This window comes from Tachypleus tridentatus, chromosome 2, assembly GCF_004210375.1.
Source record: "Tachypleus tridentatus isolate NWPU-2018 chromosome 2, ASM421037v1, whole genome shotgun sequence".
Classification (NCBI taxonomy): Eukaryota; Metazoa; Arthropoda; class Merostomata; order Xiphosura; family Limulidae; genus Tachypleus; species Tachypleus tridentatus.
In genome coordinates, this window is record NC_134826.1 from 81255291 (window position 1) to 81274012 (window position 18722).

Here is an 18722-nt window from a genome sequence, read left to right on the forward strand (position 1 = left end):
ATGAATGCTATTGACAGCTCATGAATATTAACAACTATATGCATTTATAATTTATGTATAGCAAGACAGCTGATTTTGACAAGACATTTTGGTTAGTAATTTACAGTTCATATATATATATATATATATATATACTGTAGAACGAAATGTATGTTATAATACTCTTTGTAATTTTCAGGGAGAAGTTGCTATAGTGAAACTGTTGGAGGTTCTAGACAGTAAATTGAGTGTCACAGAAACTGTTACTGTACCACTGCTGCTGTCTAAAAATATTAGTCATCTAGAATTATCACAAACTGTGGATTGTCTAATGTGGCTGGTTGTAAGACTGACTAATGAGATCCATTTTGAAAAAGAAAAGGTAAATAATTAATTTGATATTTATTGTATATTTTTAAGTCTGTATTTATACACAAGATTTAGTGATTTTTTTTGATTTTCAAATTGTTTATTGTATTGACAACATTTGATTTTTTCTATTTGTGATTTGTGTTAGTATGAAAATATCAGAAATGTTTATCTTGATATTGTGTATTTTTTAAAAATCAGAATAGTTAATTATGTACTTTTCACTTCTCATAAGTTTGGAACTAGGGGAAGAAACAAAATCATGTGATGATGTAAACATAATAGAATTTAAACTTTCAAATTAATGTGTAATAGTTATACATCACTGCTATTTGAATTGATGTTATTATGATGAACAAATACTAATTTTCAAATTTCCATATACACAAGTCTAAAGTTGAGTGTTTGTTCACCATCATAATTACCTATTCAAAAGGTTAACACTGAACTCCCAAAATATGTACCCCAAAGTAAAGTACTTGTTTTATCATTTGTTATATTTGACACAGTTTCTAGGTGTATTATATTCTGAGCTTAAGCACTTAATAAAATACTTAGAAATTAAAAGAAAGTGTTCTGTAATATTGCAGGAACAAAATGCACTGAATTCAAGTTGCAGAAAGGATGTGACTGTTCAAACTGAAGAACTAAACATGCCTAATCTTAATAAATATCCTTCATTTGTATCTACCTCTGTTATGGTTGATTCTGATACTTCACCAGAAGAAAATGATACATTAGATTCAGCCCTGAAGAAAAACTGTTTGAATGTTATGCATAATAAAGCACAACAGACTGTTTTAGATGATGGTGGGACTCAAAGTCCTGGTGAAGACGAACCACAATTACAACATTCTATTTATTCCCTGAGGCAAAGAGTTGTGTTCGAAGAAGAAAAAACCAAGAATATAGATAACAAAAGTGGTACATATTCTAAACCATGGAAAAACCAATATAATGAACACATAACAACATCTTCCAGTTCAACTCAAGATGCATTTCCTCCCAGTAATGAGTCAGTTAAAGATGGAAAGTTGGAGGAACTTGAAAAGCCTGTTTTCCTGAGAACAGCTAAAGCATCAACAGAATACCACAAAAATTGGAATCAATCTGTTCAGTGTCTGTCAGTACCAAGTGAACCTTCTGAAATCACACACATCATGGAGGAAGAAGCGAGACAGATTACATTCAACGAGGGTCATAGATTTTGGGCTCATGTGTCTGTAGAACAAGCCTTGCACCTCTCCAAAGTTTATGACAGAAACAGGTAATTTTGTAAAGTTGTGGAAAACCTTATGTTAAAATTATTTTGAACATGCAAATCACCATATTACATGACAACCACAGTATAAAGTTCTGAAAAAAACAGCATATATCTGAACTATTTTTTTATATTGTTTTCCATTTTAAAGATAGTGTGATGCCACTGAATATTTATTGCTTTAGGAAAGAGTACATAACACTTTTCTAATACAAGATATATTCAGACCATAAGTGTTCAGGTAGGGAACTTAGAATTTCCAAGACAGGGATATCTATTTGTTTAATGACATTGGAAAACAAACCAAATATATATCAACTTAGGGCTCCAAAGCCATTTAGAAAGAAAGTTTCAACAGATTGCACCTCAACCATGATAAGTAAAGTGCTGCTTCTTGTAAAGGATGAGAATCCACAAACACAATGGTCAATGTAAAAAACCATCCACATGTATCCCCAGGCAAAAGTATGCAAATAATTAAAAAGGAATTCTGTCTGGAAATAATCTAAAATGGTGTTAGTTCATCAGGGTAGTGCTTCCAATCATACCACTTATTCAACCTTTGCATACTTCAAGCATATGGAGATAGAAAGGGGTAGTCCATGCTATTCAGATACAAAAGCATGATGGTCAAGTTGCCTGATGCAGTACCTATGGTTTTCTGTGTGATAGTACTATTGGAGTAGGTACTGGGAGACTGTCATTCCTATACACTAGATAGGTTTTAGAAAGCAGAAAACAGAAGTGGTATTCTATGGGCATGATGACCTTGTGATAGGAACTTTTGTAGTGGAAAATATGCTGCTGGAATATTGTAAAAATGGAAGATCATTAGATAGAGCGTGACTGAATATAGTTATATGGACTGTCACAATGGGGTGAGACTAAAAAATTGTTTTAATATAATGTACTGAACCCTCTTTAATGGGTTATATGTGTTTCTTTTATATATTTTTAATATGTTAACTTATACGTTTAGTAAAGTTTTTAACATACCATTCTTTATATGTGTTGTTCAATATGACTTGTACAATTTACTTGTCCCATGATCATGTTGTAAAATATTTTATGTTATTCATTTAGTGACTGGTACATTTTACTTAAGCAAGTTTTATTCATCCAAGATATATTTTGGAAAATTGGATTTGTTTTCAAACAGTAATTGCTATGGAGAAAGTTAATTTTTTTTCTTAAAACAGTATTGGGTGATTGATGTGGTGGTGGTTCTTGTCTTTTTGGTGATTGATTTTGTGTAATGAGTTTCTAACTTAAAAGCTATATTTTTGGAACAATGGGTGCACATTATGGCATCAGAACAGGTAAAGATTAGCAACAGCATTGCCTAGCAGCTAACCAGATTCATGTATTCATTTATTTATTGTTATTAAAAACTTATGATTGACATTGAGGTAGAAAAGACAGAAATATGGACTCTTCACTTTAATAGTGTAATATAATATATAGACAACACGGGATCTTTTGGTCTCTCAAGGTTATTTTTGTTACTACCACTCTTGAGACAAAAGTGTTAAACCGACTCTTTATTTTTGAGGAAATTATTAATTCTTTTTAAAACTCTTGTGAGGTGCATCTATTTCTGACATTGAAAACTCACTTCATAAGCCAAACACCTGTTAAAAAAAACTGTATTAGTTGGAGATTAGACCAGTTTTTTAAAAATCTTACCTTTCTATTCTCTTGTTCTACTGCCTACAAAATACAGCTTAAAGAACTCAAAAACATTTCTCCTATCAATCCTATTTTATAAACTTCAGTAAGATTATCTGTTTTCTCTTTTTATGTCATGAGAAAATAAGAGATTTTAACTTGTATCTTATAAGAAAAAAATCTCTAATCTGGAATTGTCTTAGTAGGCTTTCTCTGAACCATTACTGATATGTCATGATCTTTCTTAGACAAGGAGACTAAAACTGTGCACAATATTTCAAGTGAGGCTAAGTAGTGATTTATATAAAGATAATCCTTATTTTGACTACGCCCTAACGTTCCGTTAGCTTTACTAATAGCAACAAAACATTGTCTTAATGGCTTTTGTGACTAATCCAATATTATGCTAGGATTCTTTTCTCTAGTAATATTGTTGAGAGTGTTCCCTTATATTTTTAGTTCTTATGTTTTCCAAGATTCATTATTTAACACTTTAATTAAAGGTAATGTAAAGATTATTTGTCCAACTAACCACTTGATCCAAGTGATTCTGTAGTACCTTGATATTCTCGATACGGCCTAAAGAATTTAATGCCATCTATATACTTTACTAATTTACTAACTATGTCCATTTCAATTTCTTTAATGTAAAGAAGAAAAAAGCAAAGGCTTAAGAACTAACATCAATGGCACTCCACAGTAAGGAAGGTCCAGGGAGCTTGTGAAAAGATTCTCTTTCACTTATACCACACATATTCAGAGTTAAACACTTGGTCTTTTCTGTTTTTAAATATAGAAAGGGTTTTGCTTTAATTAACTTCAATTCAATAGGTGAGGTTTCTTTAAAAAAAAATTCCATAAGAAATCTCTATGGATGCTAATTTGAACATTAAAATTTTACTTTATAATAAACCAAAACAAAATTAAATTCATGATCATCAAACAGATTGTTTACAGTATCTAATTTTGGTAAATATAGAAAATTGTGTAAGATATATCCAACCATTTCTAACAGGTTTTGTAGTGCTGATACAACATAATTTGAACAGTATTTTATTGCTTATACTGAAATAAAATTTATACTAACTTAACACTATTGTATATTTTTACAAATGTTTTGTACTTTTAGTTGTACTTGATAATAAGAAGGCCTAACTACTTATGAATTCTGCTTTCATTATTGCCTTATAAATACCAACAATGTAGTAAGTTCTTTTATCAAAGTTTCTACAACATAGTTCAAAATAAGTTTTCTTTGGAAGTGATTTCTTGTCTCTATACCATTTGTTAATATTAATTAATTTATAAATATTATTTATTTGTTTAGAAAAGAACATATTCTTCCATCTAGTTATGTTACCCTTGAGTGCACAATTTCTGAACAGAAAATTCTAAGTACAGGTGTTGTTGAAAATACTGATAATCCTGAATGGAACTGGGATAGTGATCTATGGCTCACTTATTCACAAGAAAATAAGGTATTTTTGTTTTGAGGTTTGATAGATTTGTCACCAGAAATGACAATAAGCTTATTCATTAGTAACATTTTATTTTAGTTGTAACTTTGAAAAAAACATCTTTACATTTTTTTTTTATGGTTTTCATTATACTTCACAAAATCTTTTAATTCATAACATGAAGATAGTAAAGTTCATAGCATAAGATGATTGTCAAATGTATGTCTGAGAAAATTAATCATTATATTCTAAATCATATAAATAATTTTTTTAGAAACGTTTCAGAGTAGTTTAAAGCTTTATAAAAATGAAGAAAACTTGGAGAATCGAGTTTTTTAATTTATAGTAATACTGTAAAAATGTATGAGTAGCGTGATTTTTTTTATTTTTTTTTTGTACATGTTCAACTAATGTAGCTCAAAAACACCAGAACTTCTCTGTCATTAGCTCTGTGGCATTTATACCTTGAACACAAAAGAACCTAGACAGCCATAAACTGTGATATTTGTACTTCATGCTCAACAAAACTAGACAGTTACATCATAAGATCTTTCAAATTAGTATTTCAGTTTCAAAGAAACTAGAGGGTTATGTTATAAGCTTTGTGACACCAGAAACTATCAATAGAAACAACAGTGTATAAAAATTTAATCCTTCCAGAACAGGATTGTGAAATACACATTAATGGTTTAGATTTATACGAAGTTTCTTCTTTTAGGATCTTATATTCAAGGTGTGGCATGCTGTGGATAGTAAAAGGAATTCTTCAGGTAAAAATATTTGCAGTAATCAATCAGAATAATCATGTTAAAAAGTATATCTTAAAAGTTTAATTAGGTTTTTATTTCTTAGGAAGTGACTTGTACTGTTTCAAGTAACAGTTTTAAAAAACTGTAATATTTCATAAACCAGATAAAACATAAGGAATAAATTCTGCAAGTAATTACTTAAGTTTTATCCAGCCATACTTGAATATCTTTAAAACCTTTTCTAAATGTGTTCCAAATTTATTATTTATTATATCTTCTACAATAACTCAACATTATGCTAGCACATTACTGGTTTGTAAGGAAAACAGGTGCATATTTCATAGTGCCAAATGGTGGTAAAGTCACACTAATATATTATGATAAAGTTGCACTAATCTATTATGATAAAATTACACTAATTTGTTATGATAAAGTTGTATTAATCTATTATGATAGTTACACTAGTCTATTATGATAAAGCTGCACTAATCAACTAGAATATAATTACACCAATTTAGTATGATAAAGTTACATTAATCTGCTGTGATAAAGTAACACTAATCTATTATGATAAAGTCATGTTAATTTGTTATAATAAAGTCACACTAATCTACTAGAATAAAAATCACAGCAATTTATTATGATAAAAGTCAGACTGACCTGTTATGATAAAGTCACTAATCTGTTGTGGTAAAGCTGCACTAATTTGTTATGATGAAGCTGCACTAATTAATATTCGAGGATAAAGTTGCACTAATCTGTTAGGATAAAATCACACTAATCTGTTATAATAAAGTTGCACTAATCGACTAGGATAAAATTGCACCAATCTGTTATGATAAAGTTGCACTAATCTACTAAGATAAAGTTGTGTCTATTGTGTTGAAGTAAAATATTTCAAAATATGTGCATGCATGTCAAGAATGATGACACATGTTCATTGATCTCTTGTTCATATTTAAATACGAGCAAGTTTATACTTTATTTTTGGGGAAGAACTCTAATAATGAAATGTTTCCATAGTTTGTAATTCATATGAAATTCTGTCTGTTCTGAAGTTTGCTGCACTAATTAATAATTTTTGGAAACAAAGAATGTTGTATAAATATCAAAAGCATGTTAAATACTGTTTAGAAAATTTATTTTGTATGGAAGATTGTTATGAGAATTATAGTGCTTAGTTTATATACCATATTTGGAAAATTTAATTTCTGATAAGGCATCTTACCTCCTCTCATAAATAGTTGTTCTTGCTCAGTGCTGCCCTCTATTAATTTGTTTTTGCACACCACTATTTCTATGTACCCTCTCGGTTCATGCATGAAAAGTTGTCATGTGATATGCCTCCACCAATAGATGAGACTCTCTCTATGCTATTGTATCATATCATTTCTTGTTTGACTATGCTTGCGTTAAGAATTTTCTTAGCATTTATTTCTAGTTTACAATTTCCATTTTAATATTTTGTAGTGGTATTATTTAATTTTGAAACCCAGTTATGAAAATGAATTAATTTTCTATGTTTTTTTTTTACAAACACATTTGTGTTTCATTTACATTATGAATTCTGAAATAAATGTTACCACATTGAGAGTTGTATCTCTTACCAGCACATTTACTCGGGCTTCAGGGGTGGGTAACTTGACTTTGGAATTATAAGCAATTTTTCTTCAGGAGATTGATTGTTATTTGAACCACCCTTCTTCTCCTGATTTTGCCCGACTTCTTCCTGAATAAACTAAACCTGTTTGGGATGATGATAGATTTTATAGTCTTTTTCCTCCACTTGAATTTGCTGGGTCTTCCTCAGTTACTCCTTTGGATTTTGTCAAGCCTAATATAGCTCTTTCAGACATGATTTTACAGTTATGTTCTGTTTTATTGCTTTCCCGATTTTCTATGATTCACTACCTCACTTGTTACATGATACTTCTTTCTTTCAATATTTTGTATTTCCACCCTTTCTTGATAATGGCATTTGTGATGAGTATTTTGTATTTTGGTCATGTGATGGCACAAGTATGCCTCATCCTCCATGGACTGTGGACCAAATTGATTTGGCCTACCATGATTCTGATTTTCCATTCCTGGATTTGCAACACTTTGAACCCATTTTATCTATTTGAGGGCAGATCCTGATTGTCTTGTTCTTTTGTCCCATGCTCAACTTTCTCATCTTCATCTTACCCTCATGTCTCATGCTATAGTACTTGTCCACTATTCACCTTTTCTCTGAGATGATCCACTGTGATCCTGAGGATTTCTTGGGAGATTTGTTTGCCCTGACTATCTCCTTTTTGGCAGGTTTGTTGACTTCAGCTCTTTATTTATATCTGTTGTTCCTCTGCTGTTAGGATTTTTTGGGTAGAGATACAGTTTTATCACACATTCATTTACATCTCCTTATCTTTAGGACTTATACATTACCCCTTTACTCTATTAGTTGGTTTATGAAGATCTTCTGGTGACTTTGGAATATGTCATACAGCAGTTGACTCTTTCCTTATTGGCTGATTGTTTACCTTGCACAGAATCTAGAAAGTCCCCTGTATCTGTTTTTGTCCTACTTTTTTCCAATCCTGATCTGTTTCTTCTACAATAAGAGTTTCTTCTCATCTTTTTCTTTGAAGACGAGTGTTGAGTCAACAACAATATCATTTACTACCCTGTGGGTTCTGGTTCAGTCGGGACTTTGTTTATCCCAGTTTGTTCATCTATGGCAAGATTTTGCCAAGAGTCTATGGGTCCTTTAGGTTTCATCAAAGGGACTTGTCATCCATTTCCTCTCTCCTCCACTGTTATAGATACCTGTTTCCTTTCCATTGCCTTAGGATCTTCCCACATGCCAGCATTTGTAAAAAGCAGTGCATGATATTTCTAATGTGGCATTAAATATGTAGTTCCAGGGTTTTATTCTGTTCTGTTTATGGTCCACAAGAAAACCAGAGACTGGCTGCCTCTTTCATGCCACTATTAATTCTTGGTACTGCTTCCTTTTATCATGGAATCATTTCTTATTTTCAGGTGGACCTTTTTCTTTGGGTTTTTGTATAACCAAAGTCAACGTCTCAAATTACATATACAATAACCTTCTCTTGGTTCACTCCAAACTGAAGTCCATACAACACACTTGTCTACTTCTTTAGGAAGTAGCTCATATTGGTTGTTTGATCAAGTTGGAAAGTTTCTTCCTTGCTCCTACATAATATCATATTCATTTCTATGTTGTTTTCAACACTTATCTCATTCAGGTCAAACCTTTTTTTCTTCATTTCCTTTCAATAGAGCTGGCAGTCATTAACACCCTTACTGCTCTCTAGGTTCTGTCTCTTTTGGGGATGTGGTCTTCTGTGGTGGCACTTATCCCCATGTTAAATCTATATTGTAAAATTTCTGCCTATTCACTAAAGTTGTAGAAGATTCTTGAGTGTAAAAATCAACTTTCCTTACACCTATAAATGCAACCAATGAGAAGTGCCCATAAAGAGTATATATTATTGGTTTGCTATAGTTGGTATACTAGAAACATCGGATGCTATAACTGTGATAAATACTTATTAATTGAGAACTTAAGGTATTTGATGAGGAATGTTTATATATTTTGGATGTTACAAAAAATTTAACTTCAGTGGATTCACATGAGACATTCATATTTTTATGAAAACACTACATAACTTCATAAGTAGAAAAACTCAACATGTAACTAGGAGAGAAAGGAGAATACAGAGTTAGCTAACTCCCAGTTAGGTGAATTGTATATACATCAACTGAAAATTAATTTGCTCATCATGAACCTTTAATAAGATATCAAGGAAGTTCTGAATCAGATAGAAGACTCAATACTGTTTGTAAGTTTGCAAAACATTTGCATATAGATTATTATTTGTAATAATTATTTGTAAATTGTGTTACTTTTTGTTTATTAAAACATATTTGTATTATTAAAGAAGAAATATGTCTGTGTCAATCTTCTTGGCAAGTATCATAAATTGGATACATATCAAAATTTATTTAAATTCTAAATCTGAATTACAATTCAACCGAATTTTAGACATTTTGAAATCATAAAACATAAGGTAATTCTTGTTCACTTTGATCTAGAATGTTGGATCTCCTACTTTGGGATCTCACAGAAGGTATTCATCTCCTTGGCTGTTGTGTTCTAAGTACTTTTAACCTGGTTGTGGATTGTCTCTCCTGCCCAGACAAAACTTGTCCAACAAAATGGTCTTTAGATTCTCAGGTTTTCTGTTGGTCATGTACCCTGCATTTGATGCATTTGCCACTATCCCCAATACCGTGTTCCCTCAGTTTTGGTTTCCAGTACTTCATCCACTTGCTCTGGCTGTCAATGTATTCAGTCAGCATTGGACAAACAAATTCCTTTATGTTTAACTTCCTATTCTGTTCCTTCCCAGTGTGATTTCTATCATCCATTCTATTTGAGGTCCTTCTGGTTGCTCCAGATTGGCTGATTCGTCTGTGGTTTTTGTGGCTGTCACTCCATCCCTTCAGTCCTGGGTAGTTGTTTTACCATTCCTGCTCTTCTCCTTCACTTGTTTTTATCTGGTCCTTGGCAAGGAAATCTGTTGGTATGTTCTATCTTGACCTTCTTCCATGGAGGTTTATCAATGAAGTGAAAGACCTACTGCTGTTGGTTTTTAAGTTGGGTGTTCTACCCAACTTGTCTCATTGTTCCTGTTATTGTAGATCTCTTGGCTTGGTTATTTGATCTGAGATCTTTAGGTCCTAGATCACATAACTTCATGGGTAAAGCAGAAGGGAATAACTGCCCATCCCTATCATTCCTTAGTGTGAATAAGTCAGGTTTGGTCTGCTTTTCAGTATGGGGTTTTGTGGTCACCCATTCCACTGTTTCTGATGTGAACATTTCCCCACACTTTCCACCTTGTGTGTGTGTTTTTTGTTTTTTTTTCCCAATATAGTAAGAGACTCTTCATCATTTCCAAGCAATTAGGGTTGTGGACCACAGTGGTCTCCTCCTGAATGTGAAGTATGCATTATAAAAATAATGCATCCATTCAGCTGAGAGTAAGACGATGTTTTGCTGGTGTAGAACTGATTAGGATCCCTTATCCTACAACTCCGTAGATGTTGGTTCCCAGAGGTTGTGTTTTGGATTTAAAGCTGAACTAATCAACATAAGTCCTCACATATCTGCTCAGGGTATTCTTCTCACTTACACAATTCATTTTGGATTCACTTTTCTGTGTTATGGGTCATGATGGGTACACTTGGTCATTGCTCTTCTTCTACCACTTGAATTTCCCCCCTCCCCCCCATGTCATCATGCCAAGTGTGGTACTGCATTTGGGGTGGTTTTGCTATGTTTGATTTGAGAGAGGTATATCTGTTTTTTTTATTCTGATCACATATGCCCTGTTCATCAGTGCTAATAATTCTCCCTCTGGTTGGCTGAATTTAGGTGAAGATAGTATGATCTTTTTTCCTACCCCACATGGATGTTGGTTCCTGATGGTAGAGTTTTTGGTGCAGTTGACTTGCTGTGTATAGTCTGTACCACCCTAGCCACTCTACATCTTGGACCACATCCTTTCTTTTACCCACAGTGAAATGTACTCATTTTTGTCTGCTTGACTTAGTCTCACCTTTTCCATGTCTGGGTAAAGAGCACACCTGGTATGGAAGTGGTGCTGTCTTCCATGTACCATCCTCTTCTTTGAGGGTTCAGACTTGGAGAGTGTCCTTCAGATGCTTTTGGAGGTTGCTTTTCTTTTCTCCCCTCAGTGTGGATTCCTGTACGTGGTGAGGGGACCTCCCAGGGAAGGTTCTGTTCTGTCTGGTTACTTTCTCTGGGATTTAAACATCCACCCACGTGTTTGCCATGCGTGGCGACACGTGAAGGGGAGGAGAGGATCCTGGTGGTTGAGGGGTCCAACCCTAACACACCACTTTGGCCTTGAATTCTTGTAGACGGGCAGCCTTTGGGTGGCCCCCCTTAGGTCAGTTGGCTGGTCCACTTGGGCTAGAGTCAACCAAGTACCAGTGTTGGAAGTTCTCAACGGGTGTTGTAGACATGGTGCCTGATGCTGGTGTTTGGGTGTAGTGCTCACGAAACCCTGGCGTTGCTGCATTGTCCTTGCATGACATTGTAGTGCATCCCCTCGTAGGGCTCCATGGTGGGTGGGGTCAGTGGGTACTGAAGTTTTTCTTTTTTTCTATGGATCCTCCTTCAAAAATTTTAAATCAAATAGTGAAAAAACAGTCAATAGGTAAGTGACCACGTCTTGAAGACTCTGAGCAGCAATCTTCAACATCTGTAACACACGTACCTCATTTTCTTATATTACATTCTCTTTCAGAAAAACCTTCAGGGCAATTGTCCCCCTTTTTTATTCAGAAGGGTCTTGCTGGCTCTCCAAAGTCAGTACAGAAGCTTCGATCTGGAGACATATTAGTTGAAACATCCACAACCCACCACAGTGAACTCCTCTTGAATTCAACGGCAATTGGGGATATACCTATTGAGGTTACCCCTCATGCTATCTTGAATTCATCACACGGAGTTATTGTTGAGAGGGATTTGAAGAATGTCCTCGAGTCAGAGATTTTCGCTGGTCTCTCCACTCAAGGAGTTTCTGCAGTGAGGCGCATCTCCACTTGCAAAGATGGAGTTACACTGCCAACAGATACCCTCATTTTGACATTTACATCATCACGTGCACCTGCCACCATCAAGGCAGGTTATCTAATTTGCAGGGTACGGCCATACATTCCAAACCCTCTCCAATGTTTCCAATGTCAGAGGTTCGGCCACTCAAAGACATCATGTCGTGGTTCCCTGACATGTGCTCGTTGTGGTGGCAAGGACCATGATGCCTATGAATGTGACATGGACCCACATTGTGTCAACTGTAATGGTTCTCACCCTTCCTACTTTCGTTCTTGCCCAAAATGGTTGGAGGAAAAAGAGGTGCAGCTTTTGTAAACGACTCATAACATTAGTTATCCTGAGGCTCGGAAATTGCTGCCCGTCACTCCATCTCGGACATATGTTACTGCACTTTGTTCCACAACTACAGTGGGAGTGCAGACAGATCTCTCTGTGCCTCCAAGAGAATAGTTTTCAAAACAAATGAAAAGCCTTTTGACCTCCATAGTTAAAAAGGTTGATGAATCAACTTCTACACCCATCTCTGTTCCTCCCATACATTCCAACAAACCTCAAGATCCACATCTTTCAGTTTCAAATACAGGCATTTCTTCTGATACATCTTTTTCTCCCACCCCAAGAGGCAAAACAATCATTCGTTCGCATCCTCAGTCACTGTAATCCCCTTCCAATAACAAAGACCTGCCCATTCGACCCAGGGCAGGATCCATGGAGGTTGATAGACCTCCTCCGACTAAGGACAGTAAGGAAAAAAGATGTGGTCGTAAACAGAAGGGTTCTCCAGCCACTTCACCTACACGTCATTAAAAATGGCCTCCTTGATACAATGGAACTGTCGAGGTTTACGTTCTAATCTGGATGATATCAAAACACTGATTGCTTCCTACCATCCTGTTTGTCTTTTCTTACAAGAAACATTTCTCAAACCTGCTGATACAGTCACCATTCGGCAATTTTCTCTGTACAGAAATGACAGGCTGTGTGATGGACGAGTACATGGAGGGGTGGCACTATTGGTTGATCAGGGTGTGCCCACCCTGTCTTTGTCACTCAACACACCCTTGGAGACTGTAGCCATCCGTGTTACCTTGGGTCATACCATCACAGTTTGTGCTCTCTACCTGTCCCCTGGAGAGACATATGACCAATCAGACCTTTATGTTCTCGTTGAACAGTTGCCGTCTCCATTTCTAATCCTGGGGGACTTTAATGGACATCATCCCCTCTGGGGAAGTGCTGTTATTGATGGGAGGGGTCTTTTCTATAGAGTGTATGCTCTCTGATCACAATCTTTCTCTTTTCAGTACTGGTTCTTCCACTTATTTTCATGCACCTAGTCAGTCCTTTACTGCTATTGATCTCTCAGTTTGCTCCCCTTCATTATTCTCCCATTTTTCATGGAAGGTTCACAGTTATCCACTAGGCAGTGATCACTTTCCTATACTTTTGAGAGAGACTGGCCGTGGTTGATGCCACCCTACCTGCGTGCCCCGGTGGAAGCTGGATCAGGCAGACTGGTCCACTTTCACTGCTCTTGCAGAACTTGATCCTGCCATCGTGAATCAGCCATCAATAGACGACTGTGTGGCAGCGGTAACTGGCTGTATTATACAAGCAGCTGCTCAGTGTATTCCTAAAACCTCGACACGTTTTCCACGATATCCTCATTCGTGGTGGAATCTTGCTTGCCACTTAGCACGGAAGGCTCAAAAGCGGGCCTGGGATACTTTTTGTAGATATCCCACACTTTCAAACCGAGTTGCTTTCCAACGGGCCCATGCACATGCTAGGTGGGTAAGACGTCAAAGCCAGAAGGAATCTTGGATTAAGTTCACAACCAGCTTATCTACCACCAGTTCCAAGGTCATATGGGACAGGATTCGAAAGGTCAGTGGACACTACAATTCTGTCCCCCTCTCGATCTTACTCTCTGATGGTCAGGAGGTGGCTGATGTCTGGAGCATCTCTGATACTCTAGGTGAAAGCTTTTGCTGGGTATCTAGCACTTCTGCTTGTTCCTCCACCTTCTTGGCCATCAAGACTCAGGCAGAGCGTTCACTTCTTTCCATTTGAACTGACTGTCTCTTTGACTATAATTGTCCCTTTACACTGGTAGAACGGAAAATGGCCCTTCATCGGTCTGGCAGTACCTCTGTTGGACCTGATGATGTACACTATGACATGCTGCACCATCTATCTCCTGCTTCTCTTGATGTCCTTCTAATTGTCTTTAACTGGATCTGGCAGGAGAATGTTTTTCCTGATGCCAGACTATTATATTACCTTTCTCTAAGCCAGGGAAAGATCCCAAGATTCCTTCAAACTACTGTCCAACTGCTTTGATGAACTGTCTCTGTAAGACCTTAGAAAGGATGGTTAATGCTCGTCATGTTTGGTTCCTCGAATCAAACAACCTTCTCTCGCCCACCCAGTGTGGGTTCCAACGACAGCACTCCACCATGGACCACCTAATTTGATTTGAATCATCAATCAGAGAAGCCTTGCTCAAACGACAACATCTTGTATAAATATTCTTTGACATTGAGAAGGCTTATGACACAACATGGAGGTATGGCATTTTGCGAGACCTCCATACATATGGGTTACGTGGCCATTTACCCATATTTATTAAAAATTTTTTAATGGACAGGATATTCCAAGTTCGTGTGGGTTCGACACTTTCCCGTTCTTTTGTACAGGAACTTGGGGTCCTCCAGGGCTGTGTTTTGAGTGTCACACTTTTCAGTATAAAGATAAATGCCATCACTGAACAACTCCCTCTCACTATTGCAAATGGGCTGTATGTCGATGACTTTCATCTCATTTCAGTTGTCGAACATGAGATATATTGAGCAGCAACTACAAACTGCCCTCAGTCGTGTACTGAAGTGGACTATGACGAACGGCTTTAATTTCTCTATCTCTTAAACCGTTTGCATGCACTTTTGCCACCAACAGGGTATTCACCCTGATCCTGAACTTCATATCAGTGAAGTTTTGCTGCCAGTGGTCCCTGAGACCAAGTTCTTGGGGCTTATCTTTGACTTGTAAACTGACCTTTATACCACACTTAAAGCAGTTACGGGTCAAATGCACAAGAGCACTGAACATCCTCTGTGTCCTCTCTATTACCAGTTGGGGAGCAGATCGATGTTCTATGTTAAAGGTATATCGTGCTCTTATTCGATCAAAACTTGACTATGGATCAATGGTCTATGGCTCTGCCAGACCCTCGGCCTTAAAGATGCTGGACCCCATTCATCACCAAGGACTTCGACTCTGTACTGGGGCTTTCCGCACCTCTCCAGTACAAAGCTCATACGTTGAATCTCATGAACCTTCTCTGCACCTTCGCCGTTTGCAACTATCTTTACTATATTCTTCGAAACTTCGTTCCTTACCAAAGCATCCCACTTGGGGATGTGTATTCCTTCCTCAGTGGGCCGTACTTTTTCAGATCTGCCATTGCTCCGTTTGGGCTTCGCATCCAGGCGCATTTGGATGAATTGGGTCTGTCCTTGGATAACATTGCAGATTCCACAGGTCAGCCCATCCCACCATGGCTTATTACAGCTCCCAAATGTGACCTTTCTTTCAGTCATCTGAAAAAGGCAGAAACTCCAGATTGGAAGTACCGTCATTTATTTAATGAACATCTTTCAAACAATCATTCCGTTTCCATTTATACAGATGGTTCCAAATCAGGTAATTCAGAGGGCTCTGCTATGGTTTGGTGCGGTTCGGTGGTTGTGCGCAGAATCCCCTCTACAGCTTCTGTGTTCACTGCTGAACTGTATGCCATATCTCTTGCCCTGGATCATATTGAAGCTGAGCAGTACTCCAACTGCACTATTTATACTGACTCGCTTAGTTCTATACTGGCCCTGGAATCGCTACACGTTGGCTCACACCCTGTTCTCTCTGATATTCAAAACTGACTGGCCCATTTCTCATTAACTGCTATTTCTATCCAGTATTTCTGGATACCAGGCCATCTTGGTATTCATGGGAACGAGCTTGCAGACACGGCAGCTAAATCTATGTGTTCCGGCACTATCACCACTGTACCTATTCCGTACATGGACTATGGTCTTGTATTCAAGGCTTGGCTCCGTGCCAGTTTGCAGTCCACTTGGAGTGAGCAACGCGACAACAAGCTTTTTCAAATAAAACCCTATATTGGGCTTTGGCCATCTATCTTCTGTAAGGATCGGAAGGAGGAAGTTGTTCTAACTAGACTGTGCATTGGTCACAGATTTTTAACTCATTGTTTTCTTTTATCTGGAACTGATGCACCAGTGTGTAGTTTGTGTAACACTCAAATCACTATCAGCCACATTTTACTTTCTTGCCATCATTACAATTCTCAATGAAGGTACTATTTTAACCATGTTTTTTCCCAGGGTTTATCTGTAACATTGGACAGTGTTATTGGTGATGGAGACACTGTCCACCTTGATAAAGTTTTTAGTTTTTTAATGGCCATTAATCTTTTTAATTTCATTTAAGTGTCGGATATTTATTCATTACACCTTTTTAATTGTAGTTCCCTTTTCACAGTTTCATTCTCTCTAGTTCAATTTGACATTGAAAAGTGGCCATAACATTAAATAACTCGACAATAGGACTGGAAAGGCCAACTTCAGGTGACTAACGCTGCTGTTTGAAGCATCCGTTTGAACTACCCGTTAGTAGTCCTGGCGAGTTGTTATTCCAATTTTGCTGCATGTCGTTTAAACTTTTATTACTTTACCCTTTGGTACTGGCCATAATGACACATAACCTGGAACCAGGACTGGAAAGACCAACTTCAGGTGACTGACAGTGGTTCTGGTACTTGCCTGTTAGTCTTCCTGGCGGGTTATGATCATTACCATTCTACTACAGAAGTTCTTTACTACCTTATAGATTGGATGTCAACATCGGTTTTATGCAGTTTTCTGTTTTTAATTGCTGTTTTGTTTGAACCTTTGTTTGCTTTTACAAATTTTACTACATTTACTTTACTTTTACCTTTTTACTGGACATTTGGCTACTCATTATTAGGATTTTGCTATATGTCTTTTAAAACTTCTATTATTTTACATTTTGATAATGGCTGCTATGACACATAACCCAGAACCAGGACTGGAAAGGCCAACTTCAGGTGACTGACAGTGGTTCTTGAACTTACCTGTTAGTCTTCCTGGCAGGTTATGATCATTACCATTTTGCTAGAGAAAGTCCTTTACAACTTCTTTTACTCTGCTCTCTCTCTTAACATTGTAGACTAGGTGTCAACATTGATTTTATACTTTTTCTGTTTTTCAATGATGTTTTGTTTTACCTTTATTTCCTTTTATGTATTTTACTACATTTAATTTATTTTTACCTTTTTACTGGACGTTTGGCGCAGATAGCCTAGCTGCTTTGTGCCATAAAACACTAAATCAATCAATCAATCAATTCTTTTCTCACTTGCACTATTCCCTCCACCTATTAAATGTTGGATTCTAGCTATGTATGTGAGAGGAAAGAAGGTATCTTGTTGGAAATGTTAATTTTCTTACATATATTTCCAACAGGTACTAACTTCTACTAGTGTTTCTCATCCTTCCTCGTTCCCTCTGTCCACTGGTGGTTAGTTTTCTCAAAGTGATAGTTAAAATAGCATAGAGGCTGTCAAAGAATTACATATTTATGAGGTACTTGTGTGGTTCAAGTTTGTCACTTAATAGTTTGTATGTCTGAATCAGTTAAACTATGTAAACCAAGAAGGTACATGGAATAAAAGGCATTTTTTTTTAAATAGAGGGCAGCACCAAATGAGAATAGCCAAGTATGTGAACAGAAGTAAGTATCTATCAGAAATATATTTTCAGTGTAGGAAATGTAACTTTTATTTTCTTTATATACACTTACGATTACTGTGTTAGTGTTTTATGTGCTTTTACCATTCCTTTTACCATACCAGTTGATTTATTGATATATCATTTCACTTGTTTTTTTAATTAAGACACATATATTGTATGCTATAACACCAGTCATTCTCTTGCAAATTGTTTTATAAGCTTTAAAACATAGGTGCTCATATTTTAATTCCTTGGTACAACATGATGTCACATAGGTGAAAACAGCAGAATTTTTAATGTTTGTGCATGGTGAACTTTATAACATGTCAATAATTTATCAGGTTTCTTTTAATGTTTTAATAATTTGATTTTAATGAAAATAATCTACAATCGAAAATCTTGTTTATTGCAGATCAGTTTTACGATAAAGTAATTGGGTTTGTGTCAGTTGACCTTTCACCTTTGACATTTGGATTTCAGTATATATCTGGGTGGTACAACATTCTAAATCTAACTGGACAGTGCTGTGGTCAGATGAAGGTCAGTGAATAGTCTAGAAACAGGAATAAGTTGTAAAATTCAACATGATTAAAATAAGACTAAATAGTAGGATTTAGTTGCAACAGATAACAATTCATGTCAGTTTGTTGTTTTATTAAAACAATAGCTGTTCAAGATATTGTATAGCTTTGTTTTTCTCTATTTTTAATGAAGTAACTGATTGTTTTGTCACATTGAAATGAAATATGGATA

At 36.1% G+C, this 18722-nt stretch overlaps 1 protein-coding gene across 12 annotated transcripts in view; it reads left to right on the top strand.

Annotated features, from left to right (window-relative positions):
* The window catches only part of LOC143244343 (C2 domain-containing protein 3), a 99609-nt gene that overhangs the window by 70907 nt on the left and 9980 nt on the right, over positions 1-18722 (top strand). For all 12 annotated transcript variants that reach the window (XM_076488831.1, XM_076488834.1, XM_076488835.1 and 9 more), the window contains 5 exons: positions 179-361; positions 939-1615; positions 4605-4755; positions 5453-5504; positions 18382-18509. In XM_076488831.1, the coding sequence (XP_076344946.1) occupies positions 179-361; positions 939-1615; positions 4605-4755; positions 5453-5504; positions 18382-18509 (1191 nt within the window). The remainder of the gene's footprint in view (positions 1-178; positions 362-938; positions 1616-4604; positions 4756-5452; positions 5505-18381; positions 18510-18722) is intronic.